This window comes from Silene latifolia, chromosome 2 (assembly GCF_048544455.1).
Source record: "Silene latifolia isolate original U9 population chromosome 2, ASM4854445v1, whole genome shotgun sequence".
Taxonomy (NCBI): domain Eukaryota; kingdom Viridiplantae; phylum Streptophyta; class Magnoliopsida; order Caryophyllales; family Caryophyllaceae; genus Silene; species Silene latifolia.
In genome coordinates this window covers 151,054,442-151,075,233 of record NC_133527.1, presented here as the reverse complement: position 1 = coordinate 151,075,233, position 20,792 = coordinate 151,054,442, and the positions used below count along the sequence as shown (strand labels likewise).

The 20,792-nt window shown below is 38.5% G+C and overlaps 3 protein-coding genes across 3 annotated transcripts; 2 read left to right on the top strand and 1 right to left on the bottom strand.

The window, feature by feature from the left end:
- The first annotated feature begins 1,456 nt into the window (after positions 1–1,456).
- LOC141641457 (uncharacterized) lies at positions 1,457–3,052 on the top strand. The gene has a single exon (XM_074450116.1). It carries the CDS (start codon positions 1,457–1,459, stop codon positions 3,050–3,052), a length of 1,596 nt encoding a protein of 531 aa, XP_074306217.1.
- A 3,223-nt stretch (positions 3,053–6,275) lies between these two features.
- Positions 6,276–10,373, top strand: LOC141643131 (uncharacterized). The gene is made up of 6 exons (XM_074452168.1): positions 6,276–6,642; positions 7,547–7,669; positions 8,581–8,760; positions 9,190–9,271; positions 9,536–9,600; positions 9,923–10,373. Exons 1-6 carry the CDS (start codon positions 6,358–6,360, stop codon positions 10,229–10,231), a joined length of 1,044 nt encoding a protein of 347 aa, XP_074308269.1. The 5' UTR covers positions 6,276–6,357; the 3' UTR covers positions 10,232–10,373.
- Positions 10,374–11,592: 1,219 nt separating this feature from the next.
- On the bottom strand, positions 11,593–14,606 carry LOC141643135 (protein trichome birefringence-like 19). The gene is made up of 2 exons (XM_074452172.1): positions 13,987–14,606; positions 11,593–12,510 (listed from the first exon to the last, which is right to left on the bottom strand). The coding sequence occupies exons 1-2, from the start codon at positions 14,467–14,469 to the stop codon at positions 11,713–11,715; spliced, it is 1,281 nt and encodes a 426-aa protein (XP_074308273.1). The 5' UTR covers positions 14,470–14,606; the 3' UTR covers positions 11,593–11,712.
- Positions 14,607–20,792: the final 6,186 nt, after the last annotated feature.

The window sequence follows — 20,792 nt, the reverse complement described above, 5'->3', positions numbered from 1 at the left end:
GTTATTTTTTTAATAGTAAAGTAAAAATAGTTTAAAGACAAAAATAACCTAACTTAAATTTCCTTTTGATGGTAGTAAACTTTCATTTTCTACCTCTTACTAAGATTATATTAGTACATTATAACATTAAACTGTAAGTATAGTTAATTTATGCAATTTATTTAATGAGAATGACTCTTTATAAAACAAAACTAAAAAATACCGTGTTGTAGCACGGGAATTTACACTAAGGGTGTATTTGGATAGCAAAAGTGGAGGGAAAGGGAGGGGAGGGAGAAGGAGAGATGAGAAAGGGAAGGAAGGGAAGGGGAGGGGGAATGGGGTGTGGGTATTTGAATACAATTTCTTTCCAAATCTCGCCTATTGTGGAGAGATTTTGATTTGCCTTGGAGGAGGGAAAATGGATCCCTCCAAATCCCTCCCCCTTCATTTCTCTCCACCCTTATTTTCTATCCAAACAAGGGATTCTAAATCACTTACCCTCCCTTCCTTTCCTTTACCCCCAAATCCCTCAATCCAAACACACTCTAATTCTTAACTAATGTGCATAACTCGATCCATGGTCAAACTTAAAGCATCTTCTTTCAATCGATTCTCATTTACACAGGGATCTACACTAATTCTTAACTAATCTGCATAACTCGATCCATGATCAAACCTAAAGCAGCTTCTTTCAATCGATTCTCATTTGCTTTCTGATCACGAAATCAGTACTATACCAAATACTCTACACCTTCTCGTTATTCAATATACGTTTCTTTCATGCAATGCAACTTCTTAACAAACTCGTTTTTTACCTACAAAACATAATAATATATGACCAAATATTATTAAAAAATTCAACATATTTGCAAAATATACATTACACAACCCGATACACAGGTCTTTTCTACGACAACTAAAAATATATAATTTCAATTTTGAATTGAAAACGTTATTTTTAAGTTTTCTTTTCTTGGTGATTGGAGAACTGTAGCCACTACCTTGAAATTGAAAATGTTCAATTGATTTCTAAGCCAAGCCTGGACCAATGAACACCCCCATTCCCCAGTCCCAACTAAGGTTGTTAATGAGACGAGACAGCTCGCGAGCAACTCGAGCTCGACTCGGTCAAAGCTCGGTCAAAACTCGGCTCGTGTGAGCTCGGCTCGAGAGCTTAACGAGTCAAGCCAAACAAACGTTGGCTCGGCTCGAAAAGCTCGTGAGCGGCTCGAACTTGTGTAATTAGATGAGATTATTAGTAAATAATATTGTACCGATATATTTACGTATATAGTTGTGATTGCGTTCATACTGTAAGCCCTAGTTGTACTCCGTATATATATATTGTATCCTGACACATTAACAAGTTATGGGAATATATTCTATCATGGTATCAGCGATCTAGGGTTTTTCACCTCTCACAAATCGATCCATCCTTTTTCCTGCCGTCGACCTTCTTCATCTGCTAAGTGCCATGACGAAAGGCGACAAATCAACCGGTGATGGAGCCACCTCTGGCAAGTCCACACTCCACCCGGTGTTCTCTGTTACGAATATTCTCAACAAAGTTCGCATGCTCGACGAAGTAAAGGTGAATTACTCCGCGTGGGTGAAACTTTTCACCCTCCATGCCAAGGGTTACAAGGTTTTGCATCACATCGATGGCACAAAACCTCCGGCCGCGCAAGACCCCGATTATGGTCAATGGAGCGAGATCGATGCTCATGTTCTTCAGTGGATCTACGGGTCCATCTCTGACGATCTCCTCCTCCGCATCCTTGAGACAGATTCCACGGCCCACGAGGCGTGGTTACGACTCAAAAATCATTTCCATAATAATAAGGGATATCGCGCCGCCGCCCTCGAACATGAATTCACCCATGCTTCTCTCGAAAAATCCTCGTCCCTTGATGACTACTGTCAGCGTCTCAAGGATATTGCCACACAACTCAACGACGTGGGTGGTAAGGTTGATGATCAACGCCTAGTCCTTCAACTTGTACGAGGGTTACCAGGGGAGTATGATACAGTTGGCGCGTATATCAATCAAACGCTTCCAACATTCGACACAGCCCGCAGCATGCTCCAATTGGAAGAACAGAGGAAGTCGGCTCGCTCTGATTCTGCTCCCACTGCACTCGCAGCACCTGCCGCACAAGTGGAACCATCGGAACCTGCCTCGTCTTCTCGTGGTGGTAACAATTGGAACAACAAGCAGCGAAATTCCAAGCAGAAAGGCGGTCGCAACGGCGGTTGGCGAAATTCAGGCGACAAAGGGAATGGAAATTCAGGGGGTGGTAAGTCCGGCTATACCCAACAACCGTCCCCGACCACTGTCACTGTTCCCGTGTGGCCAGGTGCTTCGTGGCCTGCTCCTTGGGGTCTCCCTCCTTGTCCCTACCCAACTCAGCAAGGGTGGGTCTCCCCGTGGCAGCCGCAACCATCACGCCAACCCAACCAGGCCCCACCTCGTTTTCCTGCTACCCCTGCCTACGGGCAGGCCTTCTTTGCTGCTCCTGCTGCCCCGCCATCGTATGAACCGTCGACCCTTGGTCAAGCCTTTCAGACGATGTCTCTTTATCCACCTGATGCTGCAAATTGGTTTATGGACACAGGCGCCTCGTCTCATTTGACATCCGAGCAAGGTACACTTAATCCTCCTTTCAATTTGAGTCGTATTCGGTCTATTTATGTTGGTAACGGTAAATCCATACCCGTTCACGAGTCCGGTCACGCCACCCTTACCCTTCCTCACCGTACCCTTTCCCTCAAAAATGTCCTTTACACCCCGAATATAATTAAAAATCTCATATCCGTGCGCCAATTTACCAAGGATAATAATGTAACTGTTGAATTTGACCCGCATGGTTTTTCTGTGAAGGATATTCGGACTGGGACAACGATAATGAGGAGCAATAGTACCGGTACTCTCTACCCTGTGTCAGCTACGTCAAATAAAGAGCCGCCCATCACTGTTCTAGCCGAGTCAGCCCTGGACCTATGGCACCCTCGCCTAGGCCATCCAGGATTTAATATTATTGATTTTCTTCGTACTAAGAATTTTATTTAATGTAATAAAGAGCGTCGCTCTAAACTCTGTCATTCATGCCAAATTGGCAAACACAAACGTCTTCCATTTACCGATTCTACTGCTTTCTATTTCCCGTTTGACATTATACATTGCGATTTGTGGACATCCCCCATCCTTAGTAAAACCGGCTTCAAATACTACATGGTTCTCATTGATAATTACTCTCAATATGTTTGGGTCTATCCCCTAAAATTTAAATCCGAAGCCTTCTCTAAATTCTTAACTCTTCGAGCTTTAATTAAAACACAATTCTCTAAAGAAATTAAGAGTTTTCAATGCGATATGGGACGAGAATTTGACAACTCCTCATTCCATGACCTCGCCCAACAACACGGGCTCACCCTTCGATTCTCGTGCCCTCACACGTCCTCACAAAACGGCAAAGCCGAAAGGATGATTCGTCGTCTTAACGAAATGACCCTCACCATGCTTCTTCATGCGTCCCTACCCCCCACGTTTTGGGTCGATGCCCTGCACACGTCCACTTATCTTCATAACATCCTCCCATGTAAACTCCTCTCTTATCGCTCTCCCGCTTCCGCACTCTATCTTCGTCATCCCACGTACAACCACCTCCACGTGTTTGGATGCTTATGCTATCCTAACACTTCTGCCACACGCAAACACAAACTACAACCCAAATCCACCAAGTGTGTCTTCTTAGGCTATCCCGCCAATTATCGAGGGTACCGGTGTCTTGAGCTCGCTACAGGTAAAATTTTGTTGTCTCGACATGTCACGTTTGATGAGCACGTCTTTCCCTTCGCAGACCATGCCCCAGCCCAACCCGACACCTACAAATTTCTTGCCCCCTCCTTACCCGCTGACTCTTTTGCCTACCCGACACCACCACCTGACCACGACCAGCCTTCCCCCTCCCCTGTTCCCGACACCGAACCAACCACCCCTGCCCAACCCGCTACCCCATCTAACCAGACCTCTTCACCTTTATCTAACCCCACCCCACCACCTCACTCTCCTCCTACCACACCTCATTCTACCCCAACCCAACCGTCCTCCACAACAACTGCCACCCCCAACATTCCAACTCCACCTCCACCCCCACCTCTCACTACTCATCCCATGCGCACTCGTGCTCACCACGACATCTTCAAACCCATTGACAGGCTCAATTTACTCGCCCAATCGCCCTCCCCACTGCCCAAATCACCTCATGACGCCCTTCGTGACCCGCAATGGAATGCCGCTATGAACACCGAATATCGTGCTCTTATTGATAACCATACCTGGGATTTGGTGCCCCGTCCCTCGGATGCTCATGTGATTAGGTGTATGTGGCTCTTTCGCCATAAATTTCGTTCCGATGGTAGTCTTGAGCGCCACAAAGCGCGCCTTGTTGTTAATGGCAAAACTCAACAAGTGGGCATCGACTGTGATGAGACCTTTAGCCCCGTTGTTAAGCCTACCACGATTAGGACCGTGCTAAGCCTCGCTGTTTCACGCTCTTGGCCTATCCATCAGTTGGATGTCAAGAATGCTTTCTTACACGGTGACCTCCACGAGACTGTCTTTATGCATCAACCCCCTGGGTTTGTTGACCGTGACCGTCCTCATCATGTCTGCCGACTACGAAAATCCTTATACGGTCTCAAACAGGCACCACGTGCGTGGTACCAACGCTTTGCTACCTTCATTATTTCACAGGGGTTCCGTAGCAGTAGTTGTGATGCATCGTTATTCATATATCAACAAGGTTCTGCCACCGCCTACTTATTACTATACGTTGATGATATTGTTATTACTGCTTCCACGACTATTTTTTTGCAGCAAATCAAAGCCTCACTGTCTCGTGAATTTGCTATGAAAGACTTGGGTGCTCTCCATCACTTCCTTGGCATATCTGTCACACGTTCCAAAAATGGTTTATTCTTGTCACAGGGACAATACGCCAAGTCCATTCTCGCCCGAGCTGCTATGACGGGTTGCAATTCATCCGCCACCCCGGTTGATACCTCGTCTAAATTGAGTGCCACGGATGGCCTTCCCGTTGCTGACCCCGCTCTTTATCGTAGTCTTGCAGGTGCACTCCAATATCTCACTATTACTCGCCCTGATATCTCTTATGCGGTTCAGCAGGTTTGCCTCTTTATGCACGACCCACGTGTGCCCCATATGCATTTTTTTAAACGCATTTTGCGTTATATTAAGGGCACGCTGGAGCATGGCCTATCGCTCTCCGTCTCCAAGTCTCATAAACTTATTGCATATTCTGATGCCGACTGGGGCGGGTGTCCTAATTCTCGCCGCTCTACATCTGGGTACTGTGTCTTCTTAGGTGACAACTTGATCTCTTGGTCCTCCAAGCGACAAGCCACCGTCTCCCGTTCTAGTGCAGAGGCCGAATATAGGGGTGTTGCCAATGCTGTAGCTGAAACGACATGGCTGCGTAATTTACTTCTTGAACTTCACATGCCTATTCGCCATGCCACTCTTGTTTATTGTGACAACATTTCAGCTGTCTACTTGTCGCGCAATCCTGTTCAGCACCAGCGCACAAAACACATCGAGATTGATATACACTTCGTGCGTGAACAGGTACAGCTTGGTAAGGTTCGCGTACTTCACGTCCCGTCTTCGTTTCAATACGCAGATATCTTCACGAAAGGACTTCCTCGTCAGCTATTTAATCAGTTCCGTGCCAGCCTCAACGTCCGTGTTCCTCCCGCTTCGACTGAGGGGGTGTATTAGTAAATAATATTGTACCGATATATTTACGTATATAGTTGTGATTGCGTTCATACTGTAAGCCCTAGTTGTACTCCGTATATATATATTGTATCCTGACACATTAACAAGTTATGGGAATATATTCTATCAGAGATATTACTCATATTTTATAAAAATGTTTTGTCATGATTATATATTTGTATCACACATATCAAAAATGTCTTATTGATTTTCCAATATTTGTATATAAAATTTTCGAGCCTTGTTATTGAACATATCGAAAGAGAAAAAAAAAAACACAATTCAACAATTATATATAGGCTCAAGTTGAGCTCGAGTTTGGCTCGAGCTCGCATTAAAGCTCGCAAGCTTGATAATGAGCACAATTTTTTCAAGTTCGGGTAAGCTCGAGAACGGCTCAAACTCGAGTTTTAGTTTATGGGCACAAGCCGAGCAAGGCCAAGTTCGGGCTCGGCTCGGCTCGTTAACACCCTTAGTCCCAACTCGGCAGCAACAAGACTGATAGTTTTGCACGAAAAACAAATTAAGTGACAGTAATGAGTAACCTCTGATCTGATCAAGGGAGAAAGAAAGAAATGGCGGGATTACTAGCATGGGCAGCAGACGTAGTAGGTCATGAAGAAGAAGAAAGATCAGACGGTGAAGATTCAATACCACTCATACTAACACCTGATCAACAACAATATCTAACACAACTCAATCTCAAAGCAGCTTCTCTCACCCGTTCCATTCAAGATTTACGGTTAAGAATACCTCCATCTGATATCTCTCTTCGTCTTCCTCATCTTCACGCTCATTCCCTTTCTTCCAATGCTGCCCTTGCTCTTCAGCTTAATTCCCATTCTGACACTCGTCAACAGGTTCTTTTTACTTTTTTTGTGATTTGATGCGTTCATTCAGTAATTGTTATTTTTTTTTTTTTGGTAATTTTGGGAAGCGATTTGGTGTTTCATTTGTCGATTTTGTCCTAATTTTGTGATTATTTGGGCAATTAATTTATTTTTTGTGATTGATAGTGGAATTTTAGGGTTTTCTGAGTGCAAGTTGTGATTTTTCGGAAAATTGATTGATTCGCGATGAATGATACAGTATATGTCTTCTTTTTGGCTTTTGCAATGGTAATTTTGGAAAACGACTTTAATCTCTCATTTTCAGCATTTCAGTTGTTTCTCTGCTAATTTGTTCTTCGTTGACGATTATTTCTCGGAATTTTTTCGAGTTGCAGGTTATTTTGTTTAGTAGTGTCTTAGGTTCATTTATGAGCTTATTATATCATTACTCCAGTGCCTCAATGTCTCCCACACTTTGTGCGATCATGTATGATTATTGGCCTTACCTCTAAGGAACGCAGAGCTTGTCATATTGATCACCATAATATAAGATGTGCACTTTTGCTCTGAAAATTTTGGGCGGTCATGTACGACTCAGGGCAAGGTTTTGTGTCAGCAGAACAGTCCAATTATACCAAGCGGCTCACTTTGACGCTTAGCGCACAATGCTGGTCCGTTCATTTGAGCTGATTCACCTTTTCTAAGTTTCCAATTTTAATTGCAAAAGCAATCACCTTTTTCATCGATGCGTTTAAAGTTTGGAATTTTTGGTATGTGCGTTGATGTTTTGATGATGATGAAATACTACCCAAAAATGACTAAATGAGTGGAATTAAGTTTCAAAATACCAAGTTTCAGATGTGGCCAGTACTTCAGTGCAATGGTGGAAACTCTCTCTTGTTGACTTATTTTGTGAATCCTTTTTGCTGGCCAGGCACAAAACAGGGAAGCAAAACTGCTAGAAGAAAATTCTGCTTTGGAAAATGAAGTATCAAACTGCCACACGAAGATTCAAGAGAAGTTGGAGGAGATTGAAGAATTGCGAAAGAAGTTGGAGGTACAATGCATTACTGAAGTTAATTGGTTTCACGGATTCTTGTGTAAGGCGGTTTTGCATGTTCTTTGTTGTGCGTTTTTTGATAGTTTGATTCACTGGTTTTCCAACTGTTTTATTATTTGTTTTTATCATCTTTCTTCAGATTCCTGATACTTTTCTGAACCTAATTTTAACTGAAAGTACTTTTGTATTAAAATGATGTTGTCTTCTTTTATTATTTGACATGAAGAGTTGTTGACCACTTGATCCCATGTTTTCTTTTTACTATTTAGGCATTGTTTGGTCAAGAACTTAATGAGCGAAGGGAAAATGGAACCTTGGGTTTTTCCTCCTAGTCTTTTCCATATTGGGGGGATTTTAATTTGACTTTTATGAAGGAAAATGGAGTAACTGTCCATCTCCCCCTAACCCAACTCGCTATCCAAACAAGGGAAATTGCATCCCTCCTCCTCCTTTCAAATCCCGCACTGCAAATAGTGGGATATCGTTGTGATAATGTTAAGGTTATGTTTGGTTGGGACGTAGATATGTAACTCAATTACTATGGAATAACTAAATTCCGTTCAAGAAAAAGGGTGGAAAGTGAGGGAGCATGATGAGCGACTAATAGGGTAGGGTACGTGAATTTATCTCTTGATTTACTAAGAGATGCTCCAGTTCAACTTCAACTTATGTTATAACTAGATTTAGTTGTTACTCCTCTCTCACATTTATGTATATGCAATCCATTACGGAGTACATCACACATCTGATTTTTTCAGTACATGGAACCAAACACAATTAAAGTGTTACCGGAACAACGGTGCTGCAATAAGTCTTCTCCACTAAGTAGAAAACAAAGACTACTATGTTCATCCATCGTCCGTGTTATCAAATTTATTGTCAGACTGTTTCCTCTGCTATATTTATAGGAAATGGATTTAATCGAGGAGAGTTTGAAAGCTGAGCTGCAAAATATGCATAAGGCTTCAAGTATTCGCCAATCTGATGAATCTTCAGCTGAGTCCGACCAAAAAATGGAAAATGAAGATAAAGGAGACACTTCAAATTCTGCTTTGATGGAAAAGCTGGAAAACAAGAAGAAAGAATTGGTATGTTATACTTATGGACTTCGAGTGCCGTGTTGTTAAAAGGACAACCGATGTTAAAAATTAATGAGAAGAGTCAGGAAGGAATATAGTCTAATGTCCCTCGTGATAATTGTCAATTTACAAAACAATATCAGCATTATCAGCGAGTCGTGTATGAGACAGTCATACATGTGAGACGAACCCATATTTGTATGTATACCCCATGTAATTATGGGATTAATGAGTTGATCTCAAATTTAAGACCATCTCACATAAATTGTGTATTTAAGACCGTCTCAATTAACTTACGGCAGGGGGAGTGACGCCAGTCGATATAATTTATATATTTATATGATAAGGAGGAAGGATGATTAATGCTCTTTGTTACTCTTGTCGCTTATTTCAAGTTCACTCCTGAGTGTTTCAGTTGTCCTTTCTAAACCCTGTCAGCAAATGACTGAGGATAGGATCCAGACATTGGAGAAGAAATGGGCTGAACTTCAAGAGAAAGCACTGAAGTCACCATCTCCAGGTTCATATTTCATTCACATACCGTTTCACTTTCTCGCTGATATATCAACCTAGAAACTCTTACTTCTATTGAGAAGCTCTACCTTGAGATTGTCACACTATAATGTTATGGTTAAGACAAACTCTTACTCTTGTAACTTGTGATGACACTTTCAGAAAGGTTTCATTGCACTCTTCCACGAGTATATGTGTCTTGGCATGTGGATAATATGGAAGTGTTGCCATTGTCAAGCTTTGTTGACTTTGTGAAAACGATATTTTGCAGCTCAGAGAGAAAAGGCATTGGATAAGCAGCTTCATAGCTTAATACAGCAACTAGCAGCAAAACAGGTCAGTAACTTCTCTATGCTGTCCCATTTATAATATCCCTTCTGGTTTCTGCGGTCAACCAATGTAAACTTTGACTAGCATACTCGTTTTACATATAATAGCGTCAACTTTCAAACCGGATAAATGAAGAGTAGTACGAAGTAGTTTTGACAAAAGAAATGTGACGACTTTTACCTTGTACATCAACATATATCTAGAGATGTTAATTGCCAAAGTTGATAACAATCGACTAATAAAGTCAGATAGGCACGATGAAAATGGGATGGATGTAGTATATTTCAGAGCATAAAACGTAAATGTGATATGGTTGAACTTGTTGCAGGCTCAAGCAGAAGCCCTTGTGAATGAAATACATCTAAAGGAGAAGGAACTTGAAAGATTGAACGGAATGTGGAGGAGGGTCGAGAATGGCAACAGAGAAGCCAATGCCGCTAGGAACCGTTTTGCAAGAGGTGGCTCAAGTAGTGCTTACGACTTTGATGACACTGACTTATATGGTCATAACAAACTCCCATATCACACTGGCGGTCGAGCTGAACAACGACAAAGGCTCAGGCTCATAAGGTCATCTTTTGTGCTTTATATATTTTTATTGCATGTTATAGTTTTTATCAAGATCTCTTTCTTTTGAGAGGGTCTTCTCTTAGAAATTTTGTCAAATGGATTATTCTTGTGCAAATATTCATATGTAGAAACGTAGAATACATTGTATCACCCTTAATGGCTTAATGTATGAAAATTCATTTTATTTTTATTGGATTACTTTGTACCGTTCAGTCCTAAGCTGCTTGCAATTTTGCAAGAACCATTGATTTCTGTCCGGTTTTATTGTGCTGACCTCTGTGCATGATCAGATGTGGGATGAGGCCTGACAAGCAAGTTATTGGGGTTGGGATGCGTCGGAGTGTTGGGTCTATGAAAAGTTTTTATTTGCATTGTCCGTACCTGCCTCTTTTAAATGCCTGACAGCCGGTCCGATGGGTCGTCCAGTGTCATATTGGACCCTGAATAACACAAGGGTCCTGCTATATGTCGTCGACAATTTACTAATTATCGTCGACATTTAATGTAAATTTCCAAGTTTGCCCTTCATAACATAACTCCATTTCCGTCTCACTAAAATGTAATTTCCGTCTCACTAAAATCTTTCAAACAAAAAAAAAAGACGGTTTTTCAAAAAAAAAAAAAAAAAGCGGGATTTGTACTTAACAACATGAACGAGAACTTAGCGATTATCGATTACCGCACCAAAAATTAATCTAAGTCAGAAAATGTTTTTTTTTCTCAAAAAAAAAAAAAAAAAAAAAAAAAAAAAAAACTTTTTTTTTCCGGGATTTAAAACATTTTTTCGTCCGGACCAGAAAATAGGACAAAATTTTAAATCCAGGACCATGGTCCGAGACAAAAAAATATTTTTCGTCCGGACCCAGTCCGGACGGAAAATATTTTCGTCAGAACCAGTCCAGACGAAAAATATTTTTAATCCGGAAAAAAAAATTTTTTTTTTTTAAAAAAAAAAATTTTTTTTTTCCGGACGAAAATATTTTTCGGACCTGGACTGGTCTGACGAAAATATTTTCCGTCTGGACTGGCCGACGAAAAATATTTTTGTCTGGACCATGGTCTGGACGAAAAATTTCTTTGTCCGGACCTTGGTCTGGACGAAAAATTTCTTTGTTCGGGCCCTTTTTCAACAAATTTTTTTTTTAAAAAAAAATTATTAATTTCCATCTTAAATTAGTTTTGGGTGCGTGGACCGATAATCGCTAATTAAAATAAATTTCAATAAATTAAAAAATTAAAATAAAACGAACTATCCCCGAACGGGGTTTATTAGTAATTATTAATTATTTTTTTACGAAAACAAAACAAGACGGAAAAAATATAAGGGGGAGTGTGAGGGAGGGGTAGTTTTGGAAGTTCATTAAAATTGTCGACGATAATTAGTAAATTGTCGACGACCTTTAGCAGGCATGCAGCTCTCTGAGCACATAAAATTAAACTCATTTGTAATCTTTCTATAAAAAAATTGACTTTTGTATACACCCAAGAGTTTTATACTCCCAAGTTCTCATTTAAAAAGAATACAGTATATCTCATCCTTGATAACAATCACTTCCCTAATGACGGGATTTCAGTATCGAACCCTTCCGTTTTTATCATCTCGAGCAAGAAATCATTCCAACTATCAATAGGCCCAGGTAAACACCAATGCACACAATCACTAGGCCATATATCATTGTATTTGGCCGGTCGCCCATATTTGCTCGGGTGCCCGTCTGGCCTCATCAACATGAGTTGGGTCATATCCAAGAGTCGGAATCTTAAACCACGTTTGGCGCCTAACTTTTGAGCCTCTTTGAACTCTTCCATTTGGGTCTTATACAAGTCCAAGTTTTCCCCTTCCAAAGTTACTTCAGTAGTATTATAAGGCCTTTTCCTTGTGCAATCTCCACCATGCTCCCAATCCCCTCCTTCAAAATGGGCGGGAGCAAATGTCCTCATATAAACCGTCCCCTTGAAACTCTCCTTCTCCAAAATGGCCCGAAAAGCAGTCCGAAACGCGTTTCGATACCCAAACGTGAGGGAGTATTCAGTAAGATTATCGATTTCACAATATCGACACCCCATGAAATGTCGATTCTCGTAGTATATAATGGGCCGGAAAAACCAATGGCCAGCGGATATGATGATGTAGTTGAACTCGTCAATTTGGGCTTTCCAGACCTCATCAGGCTCGTCTAGATAGAGCCCGTAAAAGCTCTTCCCTGTTTTACCATTTGGATCATTGTCTTGTGCTTTTACCAGATACGGACTCCATAGAATAGCGAGAGTAAAATTGTAGGTCTCAAAGTGCCATCGTTTGAAATTATCATCTTTTGAGTTTGATACATCTGTTGGGCTCTCCACCTGTATTTAGTGACCAAAACAATTAAGTCCACTACGTAACCCAAATTATTTTGTAAGACGGGTTTTTAACTACACGAAATAGCATCAAAATGGAAGATTAATATTTAATCACATATTCACATACGCCAATTCTTTTACAATTGTTTAGTTGATGGTTGAATAAAAGTGGTGTTATTAGATTCTTAATTAAAATTAATGTGTTTACGTGTGAGACAATTTAGGAGGAAAAGGTGACTCAAAAGTAAGTCATATAGCCATGATAACATATGATGGACCACCATCGACAATCGACATTACTAAGGAAAATCTCGAGCATTTGTAGTTTGACCATAGCAACTAAAACCGAGTTTTTTTTTTACTTTATTACTCCCTCCTATTCTAGATAAACTTTCCTATGTATGGGGGGCACTAGAATTAAGGAGAGGGATTAAAATAAGTTAAAGTATTGTAGTGGGGTTTGGTAATTAGAGAGAGGGAAGGTATTCTGGGTATTATTGTGGATGGGGTGATTAAAATAAGTATTATTGTGGGGTAAGTTGATTAAAATAAGTATTGTTGTGGGTGAGGGGGAGTATTGTTGTGGGGGTAAGGTCATTAAAATAAGTATAAAACTTTACTAAATAGGAAAATAGGGAAGGTATTGTGAATAGATGAAAAAGGAAAGGGGGAAGTTTATGTAGAATAGGAGGGAGTATTATTCTGTATATGGCGGTGAAGAATGCCAGATCCAAGGAAGTAGTGGACTAGCAAATCACAATGTCATAAATGACATGAATCAAATAAGAGCAGCAAATCTTTTTTTTTTTTTTTAAGACGGATTTAGTAGATCGACCAGCAAATCAAATGATCATTACTAGATTTTGAAGTCTACTTATTGATTACCCCAAAAATGTAGTAAGAGTATGTTATGATAGGATCATCATTGCCTTATATTTGGAGATTCCAATTTCTAAATCTACTTTAACTTTGCACACATCATACTTTCAGATTTTTACATACACTGGACTGACAGAAGACTAAATTTTAACTTTACCTCATTATGGTAAACATATATAGTACACTACCCCCAAACAGTAAATTTTCACTGCAACTCTCTTTGTCCTTTTCTTGCCGACACTTACTCCAATATTGATCTTTTAAGTTGTTTAGAAAATTACATATTTACATTTATCACAATATTAATTCAAATTAAATACATATTTATTCTTCACCCAGAAACTAATCTCTAATTCACTAAACAACTAGTACAATTATACTATCAGATTAAGAAAATGATTTGGTATTGTTTATTGATACCCATAGTTTTAATTGTCTAGAATATAAATTGACCAGATTCCTCAAATTAAATCACTAGATTAGTATCCAAAAATACTTAAAAAAATCACACTCTTCTTAGTATTTAGTCAAAATATATGGGGTAAGTTATACAAAAACCGTCTTATACAAGAATGAAGTAAAAATAAAGAAAGGGTATACCTGGGACAAAAGGCAAATTAAGGATTGCATATGATTTCTAGCCACAGAATCACCAAGAAAAGCCAAAGATTTATTCCTAACAATCTCCAAAAAAAGATTAGCATTAAAAATGGGCAAATCACAATCATTAGGCTTCCATCTCCACTTCATAAACCCAATATCAGGCCTCTCAAATTTCATACAATTTTGATGTTCTTGGATAACTCCACAACTATTATTTGTATAATACGGAGCATCCGGATTCGGGATCCATTGACCCGAAAAAAGATCACATCTTTTGATTATCGCTCTCGGGTTTATAGTCTTTACTTGTTGTTCAAGGTATAAATTCATAGTAGGAGTTGGTGCTTTTTTGAAGCATAGATTCTTGGAGAGTTGTATGGATATTGTAGCAAATAGTATTAATGGAAGTGTTATTTGTAGTGCAATTTTTGTGTTGATTCTTGATTTTTGTTGAGTTTTGTTTGAATGTTGTTGCTCCATTTGTGTTTAGCTAACTCAAGATGAGGGAAAAAAAATAAAAATATATGTACGTACTTTTTTTTGAGATTTGTAAGTGGTTTTGAGCAATAATGGGAGTGAATGATTGAGGTCTTTTTAGAGGGCTTTTACATCTGAATAATATCATGTAATATTAATCAACTATCTTAGTTAGCAAAGTCCTCCGGAGTGACACTACTACATACCCATAATATGAGTTTAAATCTCGTCATCATAAAAATCGTCCTTGTAGTTTTCTTTACAAAAAAAATACGTCAATGTTTTATTCTATAATGATTTACCTATACTTTACTCGGTACCATTGAATTGTTTATATTTGTTTTATTTTGTGAGAAGAAAATAAAGCAAATGTTTGTTTTTGTGATTAAACATAAGATTAAGATATTTTTGGGACGCTTTTTTCATTGCGGTCGTTACTAGTCTTTGGGAATTGAGGAACACGATTATTTTTGAACAAAAAACCCCTGACTGGTCGCATATGAAGGAGAGGATCATCCTGAGAGTTGGTTGTTGGAGTAAGGCCTGGAAGGAGAATCTGCCATATTCCGTTGAGGATTGGATTTGCAATTGGAAAGTCATCCGCACTTGGAAGGAGAAGAGGAGGCAAATTAGAGTTTAATACTTGTTCTTTTCGTTCCTTTGGTGTTTAACAGTTTGTTTGTACTATTTTGTGGTTTTTGTTCCTCGGCTCTACTCTCTGTAGGTCGGTTTTATCAAAAAAAAAAAACATAAGATATTTTGTTTGAAAAGATCCACGGTCTAATTTATTTTCGTACCTTATCAAAAATAGAATAAATAATCTAGAAATTAATTTGCTCACTAAAAAATTTCGTTTTACGATAAAATATGTATAAAACTGCCTTACATAAGTACTTATATTCATGTTTTGTATGCAAAAATTCTCATTTAAGACAGGTTAGCCCATTTTAAGCTTAAGACGGATCAAATAGTTAGAATAAGACAAAAGAAAAGTTTCTAGATATTAGCAAAATAATTGTCTTATCTAAACAAACAAATGGTGTAATATTTGAACTGTTTTACTTTTAAATTAAATACAATATTAGCCTGTTTCACTTTTAAGACGGAAATATTCGTATATAACATATCCTTTTTAATTTTTTATATATTCGCTACGAAAGTGCAAATTATAAGGTTGAAAAATTCTTTACCTCGTGGCTAAGATTTACTTTTCTCCAATCAGCTAGATATTTAGCCGTATTCGTTAAGACGGTAATATCTGTTTTAAATTAAAAAATTTAAAGTAGGTAAATATTGGTTTTAAATAAGAATTTGTGTTATTCTTTGCGTATAGAGTTGATGTATACTGATAACTGAGATCATTAAAGTGCAGCAAGTGCAAATGGTAGGAGACAAAGTTTGGGGCCACAGTAGGTGGGCATCTTCACGTTTCAAAATCTGCATATGTCTGGTTTGTACTAACTCTCATAAATACCGTAACAAGCGGACTCAATACTTTACAAATGACGTGCCTTTAATTCTTTGATTCGGACTCAATACTTTACAAATGACGTGCCTTTAATTCTTTGATTCCTGTTAATTACGAGGCAATTTCTGACTTCACATATCCTAATCGGGAAAATATTTATGTTTTCCGATAGAACGTCCTTCTTATATTTAGGCCCTGTTCTTTTAGACTTAAAGTCACTTAATTTAAGTTCACTTCAGATTCTATAAGTTGATTCATTTAGTTCGAATCCTATAAGTTGATTGATTCGATTCGATCCTATAAGTTCGATTCGATTCGAGATCTTATAAGTTCGATTCGATCCTATAAGTTCGATTCAATTCGATTCGATCCTATAAGTTCGATTCGATCCTATACCTCACTTAATTTAAGTTCATTTCGATCCTATAAGTTCGATTCGATTCGGCTCCTATAAGTTCGATTCGATTCGAGATCCTATAAGTTCGATTCGATTCGATTCGATCCTATAAGTTCAGTTCAATTCAGATCAGATTAGTTTCAGTCCAAAAGAACAGGGCCTTAAAGCAACTAGTTTCACTTGTGACGGACACTATCTGTTACAAGTGAGTGATGGATCACTTCCCTCTCACAAGTGGGAGGGCAAATGGAGCTCCTCACTTACCTCCTATTTGCATTTGTGTGAGAGGGAGGTGACTTATCACTCACTTGTGACGGATAGTGTCCGTTACAAGTGAGAATTTGTGTATTTAAAGAAGGAGGACCAAAATAAAAATGATGAAGATGATGCTTCTCCTCTGAGATTATCCCCATGCATGGTCATGATCTTGCTTGGTCATAGTTAATCAAGTAATTAACATTGTTAATGTGTGACCAAATGTGTAATTTGGGACCAAAAACAAGAAATGATCAATTTGTCCAAGGTTTATCAAAAGAGATGATCTTATTGAACTTTTATGTGTTAATTTCTTATTGGTTTAACAATTATAAAACAATAAAAAAAAAGTACTCTACACTACTTTACACTCTACTCTACTCAATAGCTCTTCAATTTCTCGGCATTTTATCCGTGCTCCATCTTCAATTCACATCTCCTCCTTCAATTTATTCTCTTCTCCAACTTCAATATCTATACCTACCAACAATAAAATTTAAAACACATTAATTAACTTTTTATTTTTTAAATTTAAAAAAAAAAAATCTATAAAAAGAGAATTTCTTCCATCACAATTTTAATCACTCACAATAAAAAAAATTCCAAACACATCTCAAATTTTCCTAAAAGTTATGGATTTAAATGAATATGATATTTCAAATTATGGCACCGATTATTATTTATCTCCAAACAATTCAACTTTCGATTTAAATCAAAGTACTCCAACTTTTACCGAATTATTATCGGGTAGCCAATCAAGTCAAAAACTTGATATTTCAAATTAATGAATTGTTAGAAGAATCTGCCCCAGCTGTTAATCTCACAGTTAATGGTACGAAGTATAATATGGGATATTATCTTACTGATGGTATATATCCGGGTTGGGCAACATTTGTTAAATCAATTAATACTCCTCAAATTCAAAAGTATCGGCTATTTGCAGCTCGACAAGAGAGTTGTCAAAAAGATGTGGAGCGTGCTTAATTTCGGTGTTCTACAAGCTCGATTTGCGTATATCAAACGCCCTTGTCTTCTTTGGGATCCAGTTATGATGGAGAAGGTTCTCATGACTTGTATTATTATGCATAATATGATAGTTGAAGATGAACGAGAAACTTATCTTAACTATGAAAGCATGATCGAAGAGTTTAAGGAAGATAATCCGAGTTCAGCTAGTGATGCCCACTATGAATATCATCGTCGTAAAAGGTCGACCCAAGAACGATTTGTAGAAATTCATGGCGAGATTCGTGATCATGCCACTCATAACGCTTTGAAAAATGATCTTATTGAGCATATTTGAGAAAATTTTCGTAGCTAGATGTTGCTTTTAATGCATTTTATCATTTCGTAGTATTTAATATTTTTTTAATTATGTATGCGGTATTTTATATGTCGAATCATGTTTTTCAATAATTTTTTTTAATTGTTAATGAAATCGTCTAATCACTTTTCGAAATTATAACGTTATTTAATATTTTTTCCCGTAAAGTACGCCATAAGATTAATATAGTCGTAGAATATTGGGGTAGTTTTTTTTATATTAAGATATTTACAATAATAGAAACTAACTATATTTATAAAATGTTAGGAAAAATAATTGTAAAAGTAAGAGAGAGAAAAATGGGGTAGAGAATGTGGAAAATGATTGAGAATGTTCTAAAGTGGATAATGATTGGGTTGATGACCTAGATCACGACCTTTTGCTTGGGAGGGTGAAAATGGGTCAATGTTAATAAGTGAGATTAAGAGTAAAATCGGGTCGGGACATAGTTAGCTCGACCACTGCTTGAGGATGGTCTGAGTGTAAGAAGGACATCCTCCCGTAGGACACAGATTGTTGACGCCTAACTTAATTAAGATACTAAATTTATTATTTTAAGGGTATGTCGGTATGAAAACTAAGGAATAAAGTTATTGGACATAAATTGTGTTAATCCAAGTTGAAGACGAACGGAGTCTAAGAAGTCCAAAAGGAGGAACGCTGGGCTAAGGGGGATGATAAGCGCCCAGATAAAACTTCAAGAAGACTCGGTGGTTTATCAACCGCCTTCCCAGTTCCTGTAACACCCCCATCTACCAAAGTGTCTTACCAAGACCGACCTTAGCAAACGAGAGTGCTACCATCTAGGTTACCCGAGGTAGTAAGCATCACATATAACATAATGAAACAAAAAATATATAAAGTAGAATAAATTAAAGTTATAAACTCCAAAACCTCAAATGAAAAATGTATACAACCAAACTGTCATAAAATAAAGTCTACTAGCGATCAACAGAAGGTATGACAAAAGCTAGACTCAGCGACAACTCATCCATCTCGCAAGAGAGCTCAAGCAACCAAAACCTGCTAGATATCTGCTCACTATCCCCAAATGAATTACCGCAGGTTTTGCAACAACATCAAAAGGGTTAGTCAACTGCACAATAAACATAGCTACAATAATAACAATAAACCATCCACGCAATCCTGTACCAACACAATCTCCAACCACCAAGTACATTATCTGAGCCGTAGCCAGATCTGCCAGGTAACCCATTGCAACAGCCAACAGGTACACACACCGCCAGTGGAAAACCGCAGCCTTGCCACCTAAGCCCCGCTCATCGCAACGAGCAATCCCAAGTCATTAATGTATACATCCCCTTGTGACGGGAGCCACAAGAGGCAAACATGGGGGTGAAGACCATCTTCCAACATTGGCTCCACAATCAACAACAATAATACCAATAAAAATCAATCTCCACAATACTATCTCAACATGTAATCACACAATATCACGATACTTGAGCCAATCGTACAAAGATTGAGTAGGAAAACCCTACCTTATTTGTAAACTCCGCAAATCAACACAACAATGAGGCTAGAACTGTTCCTCTACGAAATCTCCACCTAACATTCATATACAACAATTCTAGCATCAAGATAAATCCTTAATTAAACCATTCCCCTTAATTACTCAGATTAGGGTTTAATTAATCCTTAACAAAAGTGATTAAAACTGATCAGAGATAACAAGTACTTACTAATGCGGTAAATCACGGAACCACGGATTCCAAAAGCTTAACAATCCATCCAAAAGATGTTAGTATATGATTAGAATGATTAGGGAGAAGATTAGAATTGTTTTTAGGTTTCACAAAACCGATTAGCGAAATATATAACTCCCTTATCATTCTAATCAAACCGCGAAAAATCGAAAAATAACCCGTTAGATCGGGTACTCGGCCGAGCACATGATGTACTCTGCTGAGTATGCCTTACTCGACCGAGTTCCTCACAACTCGGCCGAGTGCACCCAAAACAGTATCCTGTCTAAAAGCACTCGACGACCCACTCGGTCGAGTACAACCTACTCGACCGAGTTCACTATGCCTAGAATTCTGTGGTATTACAGTTCCCACTAAGGAGTAGTTCCCAAAGAGTCGGGTGATGCCTATATATAAGGAGTCATTTCATTCAAGCAAAGACAACAACTCAAATAACAACAACAACTACAATTTAGTCTATCTTTAGATTAGTCTCTTAGGTGTAGCGTAGAGTAGCATTAGTAGTAGAAGTAGCACGGCGAGCCATCCAGTCATGGAGATAATCAGCCATCTATCCCTTAGTTTATAATTTAGCATCCACAAGTACTCTTATGAAGACTCTAGTTGATGTTGTGTTATTGGATTCTTCTTGATATATAAGTATCGTTGGGAATTCCTGTGTTTAAGTTTGAGAATTATATAATTCATTGTTGAACGCTAAATTATCATAAGTAATTTAACACTACTTATTAGATTACGCAACCGTGGCTCAAACCCCTACATTAAAGGGTGGATCAAAAAGTGTAGGAGGGTAGTTACGACCTCCAAGGCACCTTAAGGTACTAATCTTGTTTTCACACAAACAAGTTTTTGGCGACCACGGTGGGAGGATTAAGATAATTGGTCCTTCTTATATATTAAATCTCATATTACAGCGGGAAATGTACTCACCTAGATCTAAATCTAGAATGAGGGAATCAGACGATCAAAGTAACGGACAAAATATCCAACTGAAAGAACATCTTTAGGCAAAGTATCTAGGAATGATTCATTGAAGACTACCCCTGAAAGGAACTTGAAAAATCCTCGTTCTAGGTCTACTCCTAACGATGAATTTTTTAATGCACATGAAGAATCTGATCACACTAGAAGTGTGGTAGATGACATAGATGATGC